The 15,941-nt window shown below is 32.8% G+C and overlaps 1 protein-coding gene and 1 long non-coding RNA gene across 2 annotated transcripts in view; one reads left to right on the forward strand and one right to left on the reverse strand.

Annotated features, from left to right (window-relative positions):
- LOC135837966 (uncharacterized) overlaps positions 1–6,431 on the forward strand; it is an 81,818-nt gene extending 75,387 nt beyond the window's left edge. The window contains exon 3 of the long non-coding RNA XR_010557279.1: positions 6,299–6,431. This is a non-coding gene — a long non-coding RNA (uncharacterized LOC135837966). The remainder of the gene's footprint in view (positions 1–6,298) is intronic.
- LOC135837960 (roundabout homolog 2-like) overlaps positions 1–6,777 on the reverse strand; it is a 638,803-nt gene extending 632,026 nt beyond the window's left edge. The window contains exon 1 of the mRNA XM_065353404.1: positions 6,376–6,777. Within this exon, the coding sequence (XP_065209476.1) occupies positions 6,376–6,439 (64 nt within the window). The 5' untranslated portion in view covers positions 6,440–6,777. The remainder of the gene's footprint in view (positions 1–6,375) is intronic.
- Between the last annotated feature and the right edge of the window lie 9,164 nt (positions 6,778–15,941).

Genomic DNA, 15,941 nt, shown 5'->3' on the forward strand with positions numbered 1-15,941 from the left:
TACATTTTCAAATCATAAAAGCCTCTAGCCGGTCGTAAACTTTAATTAACCGATGGTCAAAATTACACTGGCAAAGTTTGCTCGGCATCGTCAGCATCTCTCTATTCACTCTCCAATGTCTTTCTATGCGTCTATGCTCGTGCTCGTATGAATGCAGCTGCGGTAAGGACGTAGGACGAATTCTCCATTTACCTATCTACTCGTAGATAGAGAAGTATACGCGTCCCAACTTATTTATACATAAGATGAGGTACCGACTACTGAGTCCGAGATATAGGTACCTTTACACCCCTTTCATCCCTTCATCATTCGCCATTCCGTATAGATGAAGTAGGTAGGTTCCTATAGTACGATGCTACTGCGATAATAAAATCCTCGCATCCGTGTCCTTTCACGAGCTAGCGTGCAAAATTGCTTAATTACCGTGGCACTATGTACGATATGTGTGAGGGTCTGAAGGTCTGAGGGATACTGCGATGCTGTAAAACAAAAACTATATACGATAGGTACCTACGTAAGTTTGTTTTGGGAGGTTATTTGGCGGTATTGTTTAGTTATATGGGGGGATGCTGCGTCATATTCGCTAATAAAGTTATCTTTCTAGTCTTCTTTTTTGTTTTACTGGTCGAACAGGGAGGGAAGGAACAGAGGTACTGGAGGAAATTACAGAAGATTGTGAATTATTGGCGTAGGTGTAGGGAGATAAAGGGAGGGGCGAAGGGGGGATGTAATTAGTTTTGGAAAGAAGAAGGCATACGCGTATTAGGATGAATTGTTGTTTTTTCGGTTGGAGAGTTGGAAGCGGTGGTGAATGAGAAATGGCAAATTAACTCAAAAAATTGGGATAGAAATTACAGATTACGGAATTGACCCATCTTTCTCCCCCCTCCCCTCTTCATATCACGAATAGGGTTCAAACTTTGTAAATATTCGAGAAAAAAAATGTCAATGAAATGTTTGAAATACTTACTAGATTTTTACTGATTTCAATAGTAGAATTTTGTTTCAAAGATGACGAAAAAACTCCATTTCTTTCAAATTTTTGATGGCTCTGCATATATTCAAAAAATAGGGAATTAGTTCGTTTTGAGCAACCAAATTCTATGAATGGGCGAATGCTGCCTTTTCTAGTTTTTTTTTTTTTGGTCAAACCGTACTCAAAAGTTGTGATGAGCAGACATGCCTTAACCGCCTGTGGTGGTTCTAATGTAACTTGTAGGTGAGGATACAAGGTTACGTGAGAAATACCGCAATCCTGGGTCTGGACAGGATCGCGAAGATTACCTTCTTCATTACCTTGCTAGATCTCGAGCTCTCGGTAATGTGGTCACTGTTGGTTATCTTAGCCCTCGTGCCTCCTTACATTTTAATCAAATTCAATAATTACCCGCTTGTTCGGTTAAATTTGTGTATATTAACAATATTCGCGGTATGTTTCTAATTGAACGTCGTGTTTAATCGGTATCTTGGTATGCCTCCTATTTGTCGACCATAGGAGAGTATACTTGCTGAACGTGCATTCAGAGATTTTATTCATAATCATCGCTGGGCCTAGTATTGGTGAGCCCCCTAAGAGATGATTAATGTGAACAGTTGGGTAAGTGTTCAAACACGCTCCAAACGATCATCATTTTAATTATAATTATACCGTAATTAAATGATAGAATTGACTCAGTGTAGCGGAGCATTTGCACCTACCTACATTGAGCTATGAATGAATTAGATGTTAAGGAATAGATTACTCTAATTCTGCTCATGTAACTATCATTAGACCAGGATTTGTCCTGAGGTGAAAGTTTAATATACTTAATGTAAATCTAGGTCTATTCACCTGTTTATGATTACTACATTAATTATCCCTACGATAATTAATGTCTTATTAAATGCATAACTTATTAGGTTATTTTATTGGTAAGTATTTAAAACATCAATAAATGGTTTAAAAATGTTGTTTCGTAAATAATTTATAAATTACGTGATTGGTATTAGTATGAATAGTTAATTGTGTAATATAAGTTGCATAGTATTATGTAACTAGGCACAGGTAAATTCTCACCCCTTAGGAGATATTTTCCCGTCATTCTCTCTATGGCAATGCATATGACCCCCGTCTCATATCCCTTCTATTACATTTTAAACTATTACAAAGTTTTGTTTTGTTTGTTAAGTTCTATTTTTTTTTCAAATGAAAATTTCAAAAAAAAAATATGTGCAGAAAATTTTTACTTTTTGTTTGTTTTTTTTTTCAAAAAACTTGCCGGAGGATAGGTACTTTACCGTTTTTTGTACAAAATTTATGTAAATATTCTGCTCTTTTGCCACAATTGCAAAAAAAAAAAGTAGGTACCTAATAATTGTTGCTAAAATTGCTAAAAAAAAATTCGCTCATTTTTGCCCAAAATTAATTGATTTTGTCAAAATTGAAAAAATAAAAAATTCTACTTTATGCTGACATTTCAAAAAAAAATCCGTTTTCTGCCAAAATTACTTGCCAAAAAAGTCCTGTTTTTTGAGTCAGAATTCCAAAAATAGTTGTCTGATGGCTTATTCTGCCAAAATTGCTTAAAGGTTCTGTTTTTTGTAAAAATTAATTTTAAAAATCGGTTCTTCTGCCAAAAGTACAGAATTTCTCAAAAGTCCTTTTAGTCCTACTAAAGTCCTACTTTTCCACAATTTTATCCAAAAGTCCTACTTTTTTTCAATAAGACTTTTTCAAATTTTCAATTTTTCCCCTTTTTTCGGAATTTTGAACAAATTTTATAGAAAAAGGCTCATTTGTCGACTTTTTTAGATTTTGAATTACATATTTTCGAGAGCTTTTGCCCTCGCTTCGCTCGGGCTATTTTCATTTTTTCCCCCACATAGAAAACTTATTGTTCAAATTCAAGAAATTTTCAGAGTTTGAATCAGAAAAAAAAACTTCTCTCTTCATAAAGAAACTTTTTATTTTTACTTCTCAAAATATGATTGAATTTTTGAAAGCTTTTGGCCTCGCTTCATTCGGAATTGTTTGCTTTTCTTTTTCAAGTTTGATTTTTTTTTTTAATTATCTTTCGGATTTTAAAAATTTTGAAACAAAAATAATGAACTTCTTCATAAATTATACGAGAAAACATCGTTTTCATACCCTTCGGGAGCTTTTGCCCTCGCTTCGCTCGGGTCTGTTTGCTTTTTTTTTTCAATGTTAAATTTTCCAAAAAATCATAATTTAAATTTCAAAATTTTGAAGCAAATAATAATATGAAATATTTGCAATCGAAATAGAAGAATTCGAGTTTTTGATTTTAGGAGAACATGATGTGATATTTATCAATTTTTAAAATTGATTAGGAGAAAATAAAACGAAAAGTTGGAGTGAAACGTGTTTGAAATCATCAGAAAAGCAAATATTTTTTACAATAATTTAGCTAAAAACTTGAATATCAATTTTGACCCCCCCCCCCCCATCTTAACAAATTTCATGAGTGCTCGAAAAATGACCTGCTGAAAGTCCTGCTTAAGTCCTACTTTTTCATTTTGAAATTTTGTTAGACACCCTGAGAAAAATCTTGCTTTTTTACAAAATTTGAAAATATCAAATTTGCATGAAAAAGTAATGTTTCTTGCCAATAACGTCAAACTTGCTTAAAAGTCTCATTTTTGGCCAAAATTTCAAACAAAAAACTGATTTTGCCAAAATTGCAAAAATAATGTCTTACTTTTTGCTAAAATTTTGAAAAATTACTTACCAAGAAAGTCCTGTTTTTTTTTTTTGTCAGAATTCCCCCTCCCCCCTCCAAAATTGACTGGTGGCCTCTTCTGTCAAACTTTCACAAAAGTTCTGTTTTTTGTAAAAATTAATTTAAAGAATCGGTTCTTCTGCCAAAAGTACAGAAAAATCTTGCTTTTTTACAAAATTTGAAAATATAAAATTTGCATGAAAAAGTAATGTTTCTTGCCAATTACGTCAAACGTGCTCAAAAATCTCATTTTTGGCCAAAATTTCAAAAAAAAACTGATTTTGCCAAAATTGCAAAAATAATGTCTTACTGTTTGCTAAAATTTTGAAAAATTACTTACCAAGAAAGTCCTGCTTTTTTGTCAGAATTCCCCCCCCCCCCAAAAAAAAGTCGTCTGATGGCTTATTCTGCCAAACTTGCTTAAAAGTTCTGTTTTTTGTAAAAATTAATTTAAAGAATCGGTTCTTCTGCCAAAAGTACAGAAAAATCTTGCTTTTTTACAAAATTTGAAAATATAAAATTTGCATGAAAAAGTAATGTTTCTTGCCAATTACGTCAAACGTGCTCAAAAATCTCATTTTTGGCCAAAATTTCAAAAAAAAACTGATTTTGCCAAAATTGCAAAAATAATGTCTTTCTTTTTGCTGAAATTTTGAAAAATTATTTACCAAAAAAGTCCTGTTTTTTTGTGAGAATTCCCCCCCCCCCCAAATTGCCTGGTGGCCTCTTCTGTCAAACTTTCACAAAAGTTCTGTTTTTTGTAAAAATTAATTTTAAAAATCGGTTCTTCTGCCAAAAGTACAGAAAAATCTTGCTTTTTGACAAAATTTGAAAATACAAATTTGCATGAAAAAGTAATGTTTCTTTCCAATTACGTCAAACTTGCTCAAAAGTCTCATTTTTGGCCAAAATTTCAAAAAAAAACTGATTTTGCCAAAATTGCAAAAATAATGTCTTACTTTTTGCTAAAACGTTGAAAAATTACTTACCAAAAAAGTCCTGTTTTTTTGTAAGAATTCCCCCCCCCCAAATTGCCTGGTGGCCTCTTCTGTCAAGCTTTCACAAAAGTGTTTTTTGTAAAAATTTATGAAAAATCCTATTCTTCTGCTAAAAGTTTAAAACAATCTTGCTTTTGGATAAAATTGCAAAAAAAAGCTCTGATAAAACGATTTTTGTTGTTGCTTTTTTTGTCAAAATTGCTTTAAAGTCATGTTTTTTCCGACTTTTTTCGCCAAACTTGCTCAAAAGTCTTATTTTTGGCGAAAAATGTCGATAAATTCCGGTTCTAGCCAAAATTGCCAAAAAGTCCTACTTTTTGCCCAATTTACAATAAAGGAACTAAAAGAAGTCTTTTTTTTTCAAAAGTTGCCAGAAAAATCCTGTTTTTTCACGTTTTTCTAATAATTTTGATTTCTTCAATTTGGTATCTAAATTGTTACTTACTTACTCTTATTTCATTTCTAAATTTTAATTTTTTTATTTAAATCATTTTTTTCTAGATTTTCTTTGAAAATTGAGAAATTTTGACCCGGGTGAATTCTACTTTCCCACCTCTTCCTTCTTCATTAGTTGGAATACCTAGTTTAAAGAATTTTCAACGAAAACTCCAATTTTCTCGGTCAAAATTGTGGAATAGTCCATTTTTTAATCGTATTCACTTGTTCAGTTCATTTTGTTCAGGATTTGGAATTTTTTTTCACTTCAGTTTTCTTTAAAAATTAGATACTTTTGTCCTAAAAATAATTTTTCTCGAATAAATTTTGATCCGAGCCTTCCTCTTATTTCAAATTGACGCATTAAAAATGATTTATTTTTTTCCTGCTTTTTCTGCATATTTTTCGATTTAAAAAAAAAAAAAATCACAAAAACGTCTTCTGATTGAAAAAAATTGAGAAATGGTAAAAAAAAGTTCGGGAAATCTACTGGAAAATTGAAAAAAAAAACTTTGAGGGGAAAATCGAACAATTCAAGTTTGAAAAATTGACAGACACCTCCGTATGGGTTTTGTTAATAATTGGCAAACATTTGAGCGAGATTGCTTTTTATGCTTCTGCGAGAAAACTCGTTTTGAAAATTGAATAATTTGATATTAAAAGTATTTTGAAACTTCGCGAATACCTACTTGAACAATTTGAATAATAATAAAAATGTGTGACTTTCCAACTCTTTCTAGACCTGAAATTTATTCAACTTATTCATTCATTTTTTTTTTTTTTTACAAAATCTTCAACAACTGTAAGAATGGAAAACCATTTTATGTATATATGTAGTACCTTAGTTTAGCTGCCTGCAGCTTTTTTGATCAAAAATAATGCAGAAAATGAGTTGATATTAATTTTATGAGGAACTTGAGTGATGTCTCCAATTTTTCAGTGCAATTTTCAATTTTCATTTAGATTCATTCGATCGGTAAGGACCGAATGTGCATAATTTATATTAATGGGGTTTTTCAAAGTTGAAAATAGATTCAAATATTAAGCTAAAAATATTTCACAATTTTTAAAAGACGTTATTTTAAATTGTAATGTGGAATTGATTCTACAACTCGCGATTAATTGGATTTTATTTTCATTTTTCAGACCATTAGTGTTGTAGCAGAAGAAAAATTGACAAACTACGATGAAAATTTTCCTGATCATCGAGATAAAGAACTCACCTCGTCCATAACACAGCGATTCGGTAGTAAAGATCACCAAAAGCAGCACCACACTCTTGATCATGGTAAATGCACTCTTAAATTCTAATAAAATATGAAAAAAATTCACTCAAATTAAGTATAAGTAACTAAAAATGAAAAAATATCACCACTCGAAAATTATTTTCAATTGAAAATAAACGACGAAAAAAATTGAAACATCATTTCACCTCACCAAGTGATTTGTAAATTATTATTTTCCATTATTTTTAAATCATATTAAAATACATACAACATTTTTAAAAAAGTAAAAAAAAAATAATTCGAAAAAAAATAAAAACAACACGCGAACGAACGTAAAAATATCCAAGCCGGCGAAAACACACCGTTCACGAACTACCGCGTCAAACACAGCTCAACTCTAAACTAACCCATAAGTGAAATACTACTTTGTATCCTGAATAGAAAGCGGGTGACTCTGACTATAGACAGAAGGGAAGCTGGAGTTCGCGGGAGCCGGCGTATATGTAAAGAGGGAGCACCGTAGCCAATGAAGAACGAAAACACCAGATTAACTGAATAATCACAGGATAAAGACGAATCCCGTCGTATAAAACATTTCCTCTCTGTACAGCAGCATTTTCATTTTTTTTCACTTTTTTTTTCGTTTAGTTTTTCCTCTTTTTGCTGCGAAAAATGCAAAATACCTACCTACTCGTACTATACATATACTTACTCGTTGGTATTTCGACGCGAGTGCGCTTTTTTTCAATTACGCTCGCATTAATTTTTTGTTAATTGGAATATAAACTTTGTGCGGGATTAAAACAATGCTGCGCTGTGTGCAGTTGCAGTTTTTTTTTACGCTGGGGGTGCAATTTGTCGGTTCTGGTGGGTTTTTGATTTTTGCAGTCGTGTGTAGTGAGTTTAACGCTGTGCGAGGATTTATAGCACCTGTGAGAAGTTCAATACGTGGAACTGAGGAAATGAGGAAGAGGGGAAGTGCTGGAAATAGGATGGGTGAGACATTTTCTGGTGTTAGTGCGCTTATTGTAATTGATAAATCAATTTTAGACGAAAATATTTCTTTGAAGAAGCTAGAAAGGATTGTGAAATTTTTCATATGTGATCTGTCACGAGAAAACCAGGCTAGTGTCCAAAAAATCGATATATTTTTTATTATGGATATTGGTAGTACTTAGGGTGCAGAATCTGCCTGTGGTGGTCAAAACGTTCGCGAACGATTCTTTTGACCCTAAATTTAAGGTTAAAAAAATAGAGCAACTACAAAAAAAAAATGAAAAAAAATTTTTTTTTCATTTTCTTAAAATGTATGCCCGGGGGAGTCGACATGCAAATTTTTGTGGATATCCGCTCACATTTGTAGGATTTAGGCCATTTTTTTGAAAATTGAATGAGGCTTGAGCTGGAAAAATCAACTCTTTTCACCTTGAACAAGTTTTTTGAAAAAATTGAAAAACTCAATAAATAACTTTACCTATTTTATGTTAATAATTCATTCTTAGTAGTTTTCGCGAAATTTTTGGTGCGAAATTTTAAAAAAAACGAAAAAATCGATTTAGGGAAATTTCGATTATTGCCCTTTGGCAACCCTGATTTTGAAAAAAAATGTCAGGTTATGTTGGCATCCCTGGTGGTCAAAAATGGTCCAAGTTTCACGGACCTACGAATCATTGATCCCCGAACACATTGATTCAAAACTTCAAATGCCCATCCTGTAAAATTTACGTTTTGGACACTAACCTGGTTTTCTCGTGACAGATCACATATTTTTAATTGTTTTCATTTTTCAGGTAATGATTAATTTGTTCAAAAATTAGTGAGTCTATTTTCATTTTTTTGAAGGGGGGAAGGGGTTTTTCTCAAAATTGGGAATCTTGTGCGAGATCCAATGGAGGTGGTGAACATTGAACTTTTTTTTTCTCAGAAAATTGGCCAAACGAGTTCAAAAAGAGTTGAAAAGAGTGTTAGATTCGTTTTTTGAGAGAGTTTGTTGTAAAAGAGTGGATTTGGTCTATTTTTACTCTTCTCAGAACGAATTGAATCGACTGAAGATTTGAAAAATTGATTTATTTTCAAAAAGGAATTTGCTCAATTTCGTTCACTGAACGAGTAGGTATTTGGGGAATTCAGGAGAACAAACACTAGCATGACGTTATTTGGGTTGCATACCTTTTAAATTGAATGGCAGTAGTAAGAGCGAATAAGCAGTAAAACAATCCTCTAGTGAATAGGGGTATTGGGTATTCAGTGTAGGTGTCAATAAAATTCTAATAGTCAGGGAGCCCAACCTGAAAAAATGTACGAGGGGGTTGAAATTGGGGACCCGGCCCAAAAGTTACTATATGTAGTCCTCTTTCCAGAAATGCCACTCTGGCAATTCGCAGGTGGGGCTTTTAAGCACAGTGAAAGCTCAAAGTTCACAATTTTTATGAACTTTCAACTTGGAAAGTTTTATGGCTGAAACTGGGGGTTCTTATAGGATTTTTCACGCTGAATCCAAATATGCCGGTCTGCCGACCCCTAAGTGTCCCCAAAGGGGTGCCAGAGTGGGTTAAAGGGGTAAAAATCGCAAAAAATGCTGTAGTTTTTCAATAAATTTTCGTAAAAATCAAATAGATGACAAAAAGTGGCGAATACTTGAAGAATTTTTCGCGTTGAATCCAAATATGTCCGTCTGCTAACTCCTAAGTGCCTCCAAAGGGGTGCAAGACTACTGTAAAGGAGTGCAAAAGGCAAAATATTGAGGTTTTTCACATCTATTTGGTACCTAATTATTTTACTCGAATGTGGTTTGCGAACATCATTTTTGAAAACAGCATAAAATTCTTGTAGACATCCATACGTGAGGTGCCCCACAAAAATTTTCAACCGTCTCCCCTCATATTTACCCTTCGAAATGGCGTTTTTTAACTTATTTTATGATTTTCAACAATGTAGATTTCGCGAGGTACATTTTAGAAGCACGTTTTTTGGATGCATTTTCAACTTTAGAACATCATATATTTTTTCAAAATTTTTGTTTTGGTGGGCTGCGATGAGAAATTGATATAATAAGTCGTAGAGGGGGTAAAATAGGAATTTCGTGGAAAATAATTGAGTAAGTAGGGCAATACCGTTGAGCACGAATATGACCTCAGATTTTCGGCTAGTTAACACGCGTCTAATCTCCTCCAGAGCCTTCAACCCCCCCTCGCTTCAATTTTCGCTATTTTTGAAATAGTTACTTTGAGATTTTGTTTTACACTCACACAGCCCCTCCAGAGCCTCATCTCCCTCCTCAATTTCCATTATTTTCAACATGGAGCTACTTTTACAATATTGGCGTCGTTTTCATATGACCCGAACTCTCTGAACGCAAAGATGGCGTCAGAATTCGTTTTAGTTTCACCCAGCACATCCGGAGCCTTGGCTCCTTTCTAAATTTCCACTATTTTTGAAGTTAACGCCATATCGAGGGGTAAATATGAGGGGAGACGGTTGAAAATTTTTGTGGGGCACCTCACGTATGGATGTCTACAAGAATTTTATGCTGTTTTCAAAAATGATGTTCGCAAACCACATTCGAGTAAAATAATTAGGTACCAAATAGATGTGAAAAACCTCAATATTTTGCCTTTTGCACTCCTTTACAGTAGTCTTGCACCCCTTTGGAGGCACTTAGGAGTTAGCAGACGGACATATTTGGATTCAACGCGAAAAATTCTTCAAGTATTCGCCACTTTTTGTCATCTATTTGATTTTTACGAAAATTTATTGAAAAACTACAGCATTTTTTGCGATTTTTACCCCTTTAACCCACTCTGGCACCCCTTTGGGGACACTTAGGGGTCGGCAGACCGGCATATTTGGATTCAGCGTGAAAAATCCTATAAGAACCCCCCAGTTTCAGCCATAAAACTTTCCAAGTTGAAAGTTCATAAAAATTGTGAACTTTGAGCTTTCACTGTGCTTAAAAGCCCCACCTGCGAATTGCCAGAGTGGCATTTCTGGAAAGAGGACTACATATAGTAACTTTTGGGCCGGGTCCCCAATTTCAACCCCCTCGTACATTTTTTCTGGTTGGGCTCCTGGACTATAAAGTTTTTCGAAACATTTTGAAATTTGAACACCATTTTCGGCATTTCTTGAAATTTTGAGAATTTTACTTCACATTTGGCAAAAGAATATAAAACATACCAAAACTTGCTCAAAACTTATCAGTAAATTTCTGAAGTATCTTAAAGGTGTCAAAATTGTGCTGAAGTTTCCAAAATTTTTCTAAAATTTTTTGAAAAAATGTAAAAAAAAATGTCAACTTTCCAAATGGTTCAAAATTTTTAAAAAAGTGTTTGAATATCGTAGAAAAGTAGAAATGGATAAAATCATCCTTCAAAACTTTCCCAAATTTACTAAAATTTGTCAAAATATTCCAAACTTTGACATTTTTCTAAAAGCGCTGAAGAAGCTCAAAAAATACCAAAAATTGGTCAAATGATTTTTCAAAATTTTCAGTTTTGGGTCATTCCACGTCAATTGGACCAAAAAGTGGTAGGTGGGTTCGGCGATTTTTTTGAAATTTTTCCTGTGGAAAGACCTTCCGAAGGGATGACCGATGGCGCAAATCGCAGCCCTCTAGCTCATTTGTAACGGCAGCCAGGGGGTGTAAAAGTTTTCAGTGAACCTAAAATATCATCCATTTCAGCAGTGGATTGCTCGATAACCGCGATACCTACAAAAATGGAACTTTTTCCCATAGTTAGAGGTTTTGAAAGGCTTTTTGGTGATATCATAGAAATCAGTGTTGCCACTTTTTTTCGTACAAAAAATTAGCTCAAAAAGTTTCAAAACGTAATTTTCATATCGTTCCGACTCTCAAAAATTCTGAAAAAAATATATTATGGACAACTGTTCATGCTGAACAACATATTAAAAAATTGGGATGGTAACTTGTAACAAAGTCGATTTAAAAAAATTTAAACTTTGCGAAAAAATGCGGTTTTTTGATTTAAAACATGAAAAAAAGTTTTGATTGGTAAAGTTGACCCATTTGATCCCTATTTTCACGTATCTGTTGAAAAAGTTGAAAAAACCCCTTTCACTCAATAAAATGAACTCATCACAAAAAAATCAAAATTTGAAAAAATTCAATTTTCAATTTCAAACATCAAAAAAAGTTTAAATTTATTCAGTTGTCTTATTTTGACCACTTTCTGACGTATTTCTTGAAAAAGTTGATAAAAATCTCACTCACAGGAGAAAAATGAAATTTGCTTTTTTTGAATTTTGATTTTTTTTGTGATGAGTTAATTTCACCGAGTGAAGGGTTTTTTGTCAACCTTTTCAACAGATACGTGAAAATAGGGATCAAATGGGTCAACTTTACCAATCAAAACTTTTTTTCATGTTTTAAATCAAAAAATCGCATTTTTTCGCAAAGTTTAAATTTTTTTCAAATCGACTTTGTTACAAGTTACCATCCCAATTTTTTAATATGTTATTCAGCATGAACAGTTAGTTGTCTATAATATATTTTTTTCAGAATTTTTGAGAGTCGGAACGATATGAAAATTACGTTTTGAAACTTTTTAAGCTAATTTTTTGTACGAAAAAAAGTGGCAACACTGATTTTTATGATATCACCAGAAAGCCTTTCAAAACCTCTAACTATGGGGAAAAGTTCCATTTTTGTAGGTATCGCGGTTATCGAGCAATCCACTGCTGAAATGGATGATATTTTAGGTTCACTGAAAACTTTTACACCCCCTGGCTGCTGTTAAAAATGAGCTAGAGGGCTGCGATTTGCGCCATTGGTCATCCCTTCGGAAGGTCTTTCCACAGGAAAAATTTCAAAAAAATCGCTGAACCCACCTACCACTTCTTGGTCCAATTGACGTGGAATGACCATTTTCCAAATATTTTTGTAGCTTGAAAAGTGTTGAAACTTTTCTTAATACTTTCAAATATGTGTTGTCAAATAAATTTGTACCTAAGTAGATTGTTTTTTTAATTTTTAAATTTCTCAAAAATTGTCAAAATTTGTTAAATTATTGTAAATTTTTCAAAAATTTGGATATTTTTCTCAAGGTTTTGAAAAGGTTTCAACAATGGTCAAATAATTTTGAAATATTTTTAAGTTTTCCAGTTTTTGTGACTTGAAAAATATTGTTAGAACTTTTCTTAACATTTCTAGAAAAATTTCTCAAAAATGCCAACAATTGGTGACATTTTTTCAAGTTCTCCAAAAATTTCCAAAATTTGTCGAAATATTCCAAACTTTTCAAAAATTTCTAAAATATTCCGAAATGTGTTGAAATTTTTCCAAAAGTTTTGGAAAAGCTCCGAAAAAAACTAAAATTGATTTCAATTTGCCAAAGATTTTTGTACTCGTAACCTGAAAAATTGTTAGAACTATTCTCTAACATTTCTAAAAATTTCTATAAATTTCCAAAAATTCTCCAAAATAAATTGTAAACATTCTGAAAAAATGTAAAATTTTTTTGAAAAAGTGCTGAAATTTTCAAAAATTCATCAATAATAATACAAATTTCTCTCTTTCGAAATATCCTACGCTATTCAAAAATTTTTAAATCCTCACAAAATATTTCTAAGACATTCCTTTTACAAATTTTCAGTTTTTTAAATTTGAAAATTGGTGAAGCTTGATTAACATTAATTTGCACAAATTTCCATTTGTCAAATGAATTGTAAATTATTCTACAAATTTTAAAAATTGTTCAAAAATGCCAAAACAAGTAAAATTTTTCAACATTTTCAAAATTTGTTGAAATACCTATAATTCAAAAATTTGGAAGTAAATTCATTCCAAAAATTTCTGAAACATTTGACATAGGGCAGATTGGCCCCACTGCCGAAGGTAGTGCTTATTTTACTGACCCCTTATATTGAAAATATTGAGAACGTGTGTAAATTGTTAAGAAATGTAAAAATCTCGCATTCTTCTGTACGTACATGACGTCAGGTCGTTAGGTCGTTGTCCGAACCCTCCTTATTAAAGAGTTCGCGACAAGGAGGATAGAATGACAGATTTATGAGGTTTCTATTTAGCAACGTATGTGGCAGCATTCCACCCCCTATGACAGGTCAATTAATCAATGATCTCGCGGCTCGCGTCGTGATGACATTTATGATCGAAGATAGGGTTTAAGATAATTATTTATGAGCTCTGTACTTGTACATAGCAATTCTCGCGCATTGCGCATATACCACCACTCTTTAGGGGTTGGGATTTTGCTGCTATGTACGTCTTTATATTAGAGATTTCTTGAGAAAAATCCTCAATTGTATCTCAGCAATTGTATCTTGCACTTGGTTTCGGCAAATACGCGTTAGCTGGTTCCTTGTCACCTGTTAATATAACGGATCGTGGATGCGCCCCCAGGGAAGGCCACGATCGAGTGATGGTTATTTGTACCCTCTTCTAGCGAGGTAATTCAATTTGTTTTATTATATTGATCGATCCCGTGATCGATAAATAGTATCTTTTTTGATAGTTCGTTATGTTCCGCGGCATATTTGGATTATGCAAAGTGCTAGGTGCAGTCTCGTTTAGTTAAGTTCCATCGATGCCTTTAGTATTGGGGAGGCCACCGATAGAGATGGAAAAAAGCGTATAGTGTTCTGTAAGTACCTGGTGAAATATGTGTACTATTTAATTATAAGTTTTTCGTCGTAGTACATCTGACTAAAATGTCTAGTGCTACGACCTTAATTAGTTGAATACTTAGTTATATTATCAGGTGCCTATTAGGTATATCTTTCTCACGTCCTATTCCACCTGCGAGTGGCATGGACGAAGTTGTAATGCTCGTAATATTACATATCTCTCTGCAGGCTTTCTCACTATAGGTAGAGTTAAGTCATTTACATCTCCAAATATCATTCATTCAAATGCTATGTGAAAACATAATTGCACACGATGTATGTTTATGACGATTTGTAAAGGCTGGTATACACGATCCAATATATTTGACAAACCAGGTTTGTCAAATTGATAAAATTTATCAACATATATTTGGTTGCAATTTGCATGGAAAGTCAAATATATTAGATCATGTAAACGCTCTGATAATCCAAGTTTTTTTCCAAATTTTCAACGTTTTGTTGATCGATGACAACAATTCTGAAAATATAAATAATTTTTATTTTCAGAATTGGTGTCATCGATCAACAAAACGTTGAAAATTTGGAAAAAAACTTAGATTATCAGAGCGTTTACATGATCTAATATATTTGACTTTCCATGCAACCAAATATATGTTGATTATATGTTGATAAATTTTATCAACGATGTCAATTTGACAAACCTGGTTTGTCAAATATATTGGATCGTGTGTACCAGGCTTAAATAGTGTAAATATATAGTATAAGTAAAACAGCGTTTTTATTTATGACTATAAACATTGAATGTGTATGGTTGAATAGATAGGTTACAGCCTTCTGAGCTAGCTGGCAATAGGCAATTATTCCCCACGTAAGGAATAATTCTTATCTTCACTGAGTACAAAATCAAACTTTTCCTTCTCTCTGTAGTGGGGACTTGGGACTCCAAGTTACCCACCTAAGGAGGGAACTTGATGCCCAGGCTGGGGGTAGGCTAACTGGATTAGCGCCCTCTGGTGGACTGGTTCCACCAGAGCTAGCTGCAGCCGATAGCTCCTGCCTCTGTGCAGTTGTATATCATTTGTTTGACGTAGCAGAGCTTTAACGCTGGTCTCTACTACTAGTATACAACGCTCAGCAGAATAATACCAATGTATTGTATCGTGTCACCTGTATGACCAGGTGACCATTTACCTGTATCATCAATACACGTTATATAAACATACGTGACCTCTCAAGCGTAAGCGTACCACAAGTCGGAAAACGAGTTTTCGAGTTAGAGGCAATAACGTGATTTCAGGTCAAAAAATCGTTTTTTAGCGGAATCTGGTGAGTTTACAAGTGTACTACGTTGCCCCGAAGTCACAGATAAAAAATCGACCGGAAAGTGGCAGAAATCCCGAATTTCAGCTTTCAAAGCTAACCTGACTTTAAAGTCAAACCAAAAAAAAAAATGTTTTTTTTCTAAAAAATTGATTTTAAAATTTTTTTTTAGACTTTTATTGTTTGTTTTCCATGTTTTTTTCACAAATTTTACAAAAATTTCAGTAAATTTTATTTCAAAATAATCGTTTTAATGCAAATCTGACTTGAAATTCAAAACAAAAAAAAATGATTTTTTTCTAAAAAATTGATTTAAAATTTTTTTTTTAGACTTTTATTGTTTGTTTTTCATTTTTTTCCCACAAATTTTACGAAAATTTCAGTAAATTTTATTTCAAAATAATCGTTTTAAAGCAAATTTAACTTAAAATTATTCAAAACATGAAATTTTTTTTCAAAAAAATTGATTTTTAAAATTATTTTTAAGACTTTTATTGTTTGTTTTTCATGTTTTTTTCATAATTTTTATGAAAATTTTCATAAGTTATATTATAAAATCGTGATTTGTAACTGTTTTCACTTGATGGTATTTTTAACCCCCCACTTTGACCATATAAAAAAATTTAAATGAATAGATTTTC

The sequence above is a fragment of the Planococcus citri genome, chromosome 2, assembly GCF_950023065.1.
Source record: "Planococcus citri chromosome 2, ihPlaCitr1.1, whole genome shotgun sequence".
NCBI classification, from domain to species: Eukaryota; Metazoa; Arthropoda; class Insecta; order Hemiptera; family Pseudococcidae; genus Planococcus; species Planococcus citri.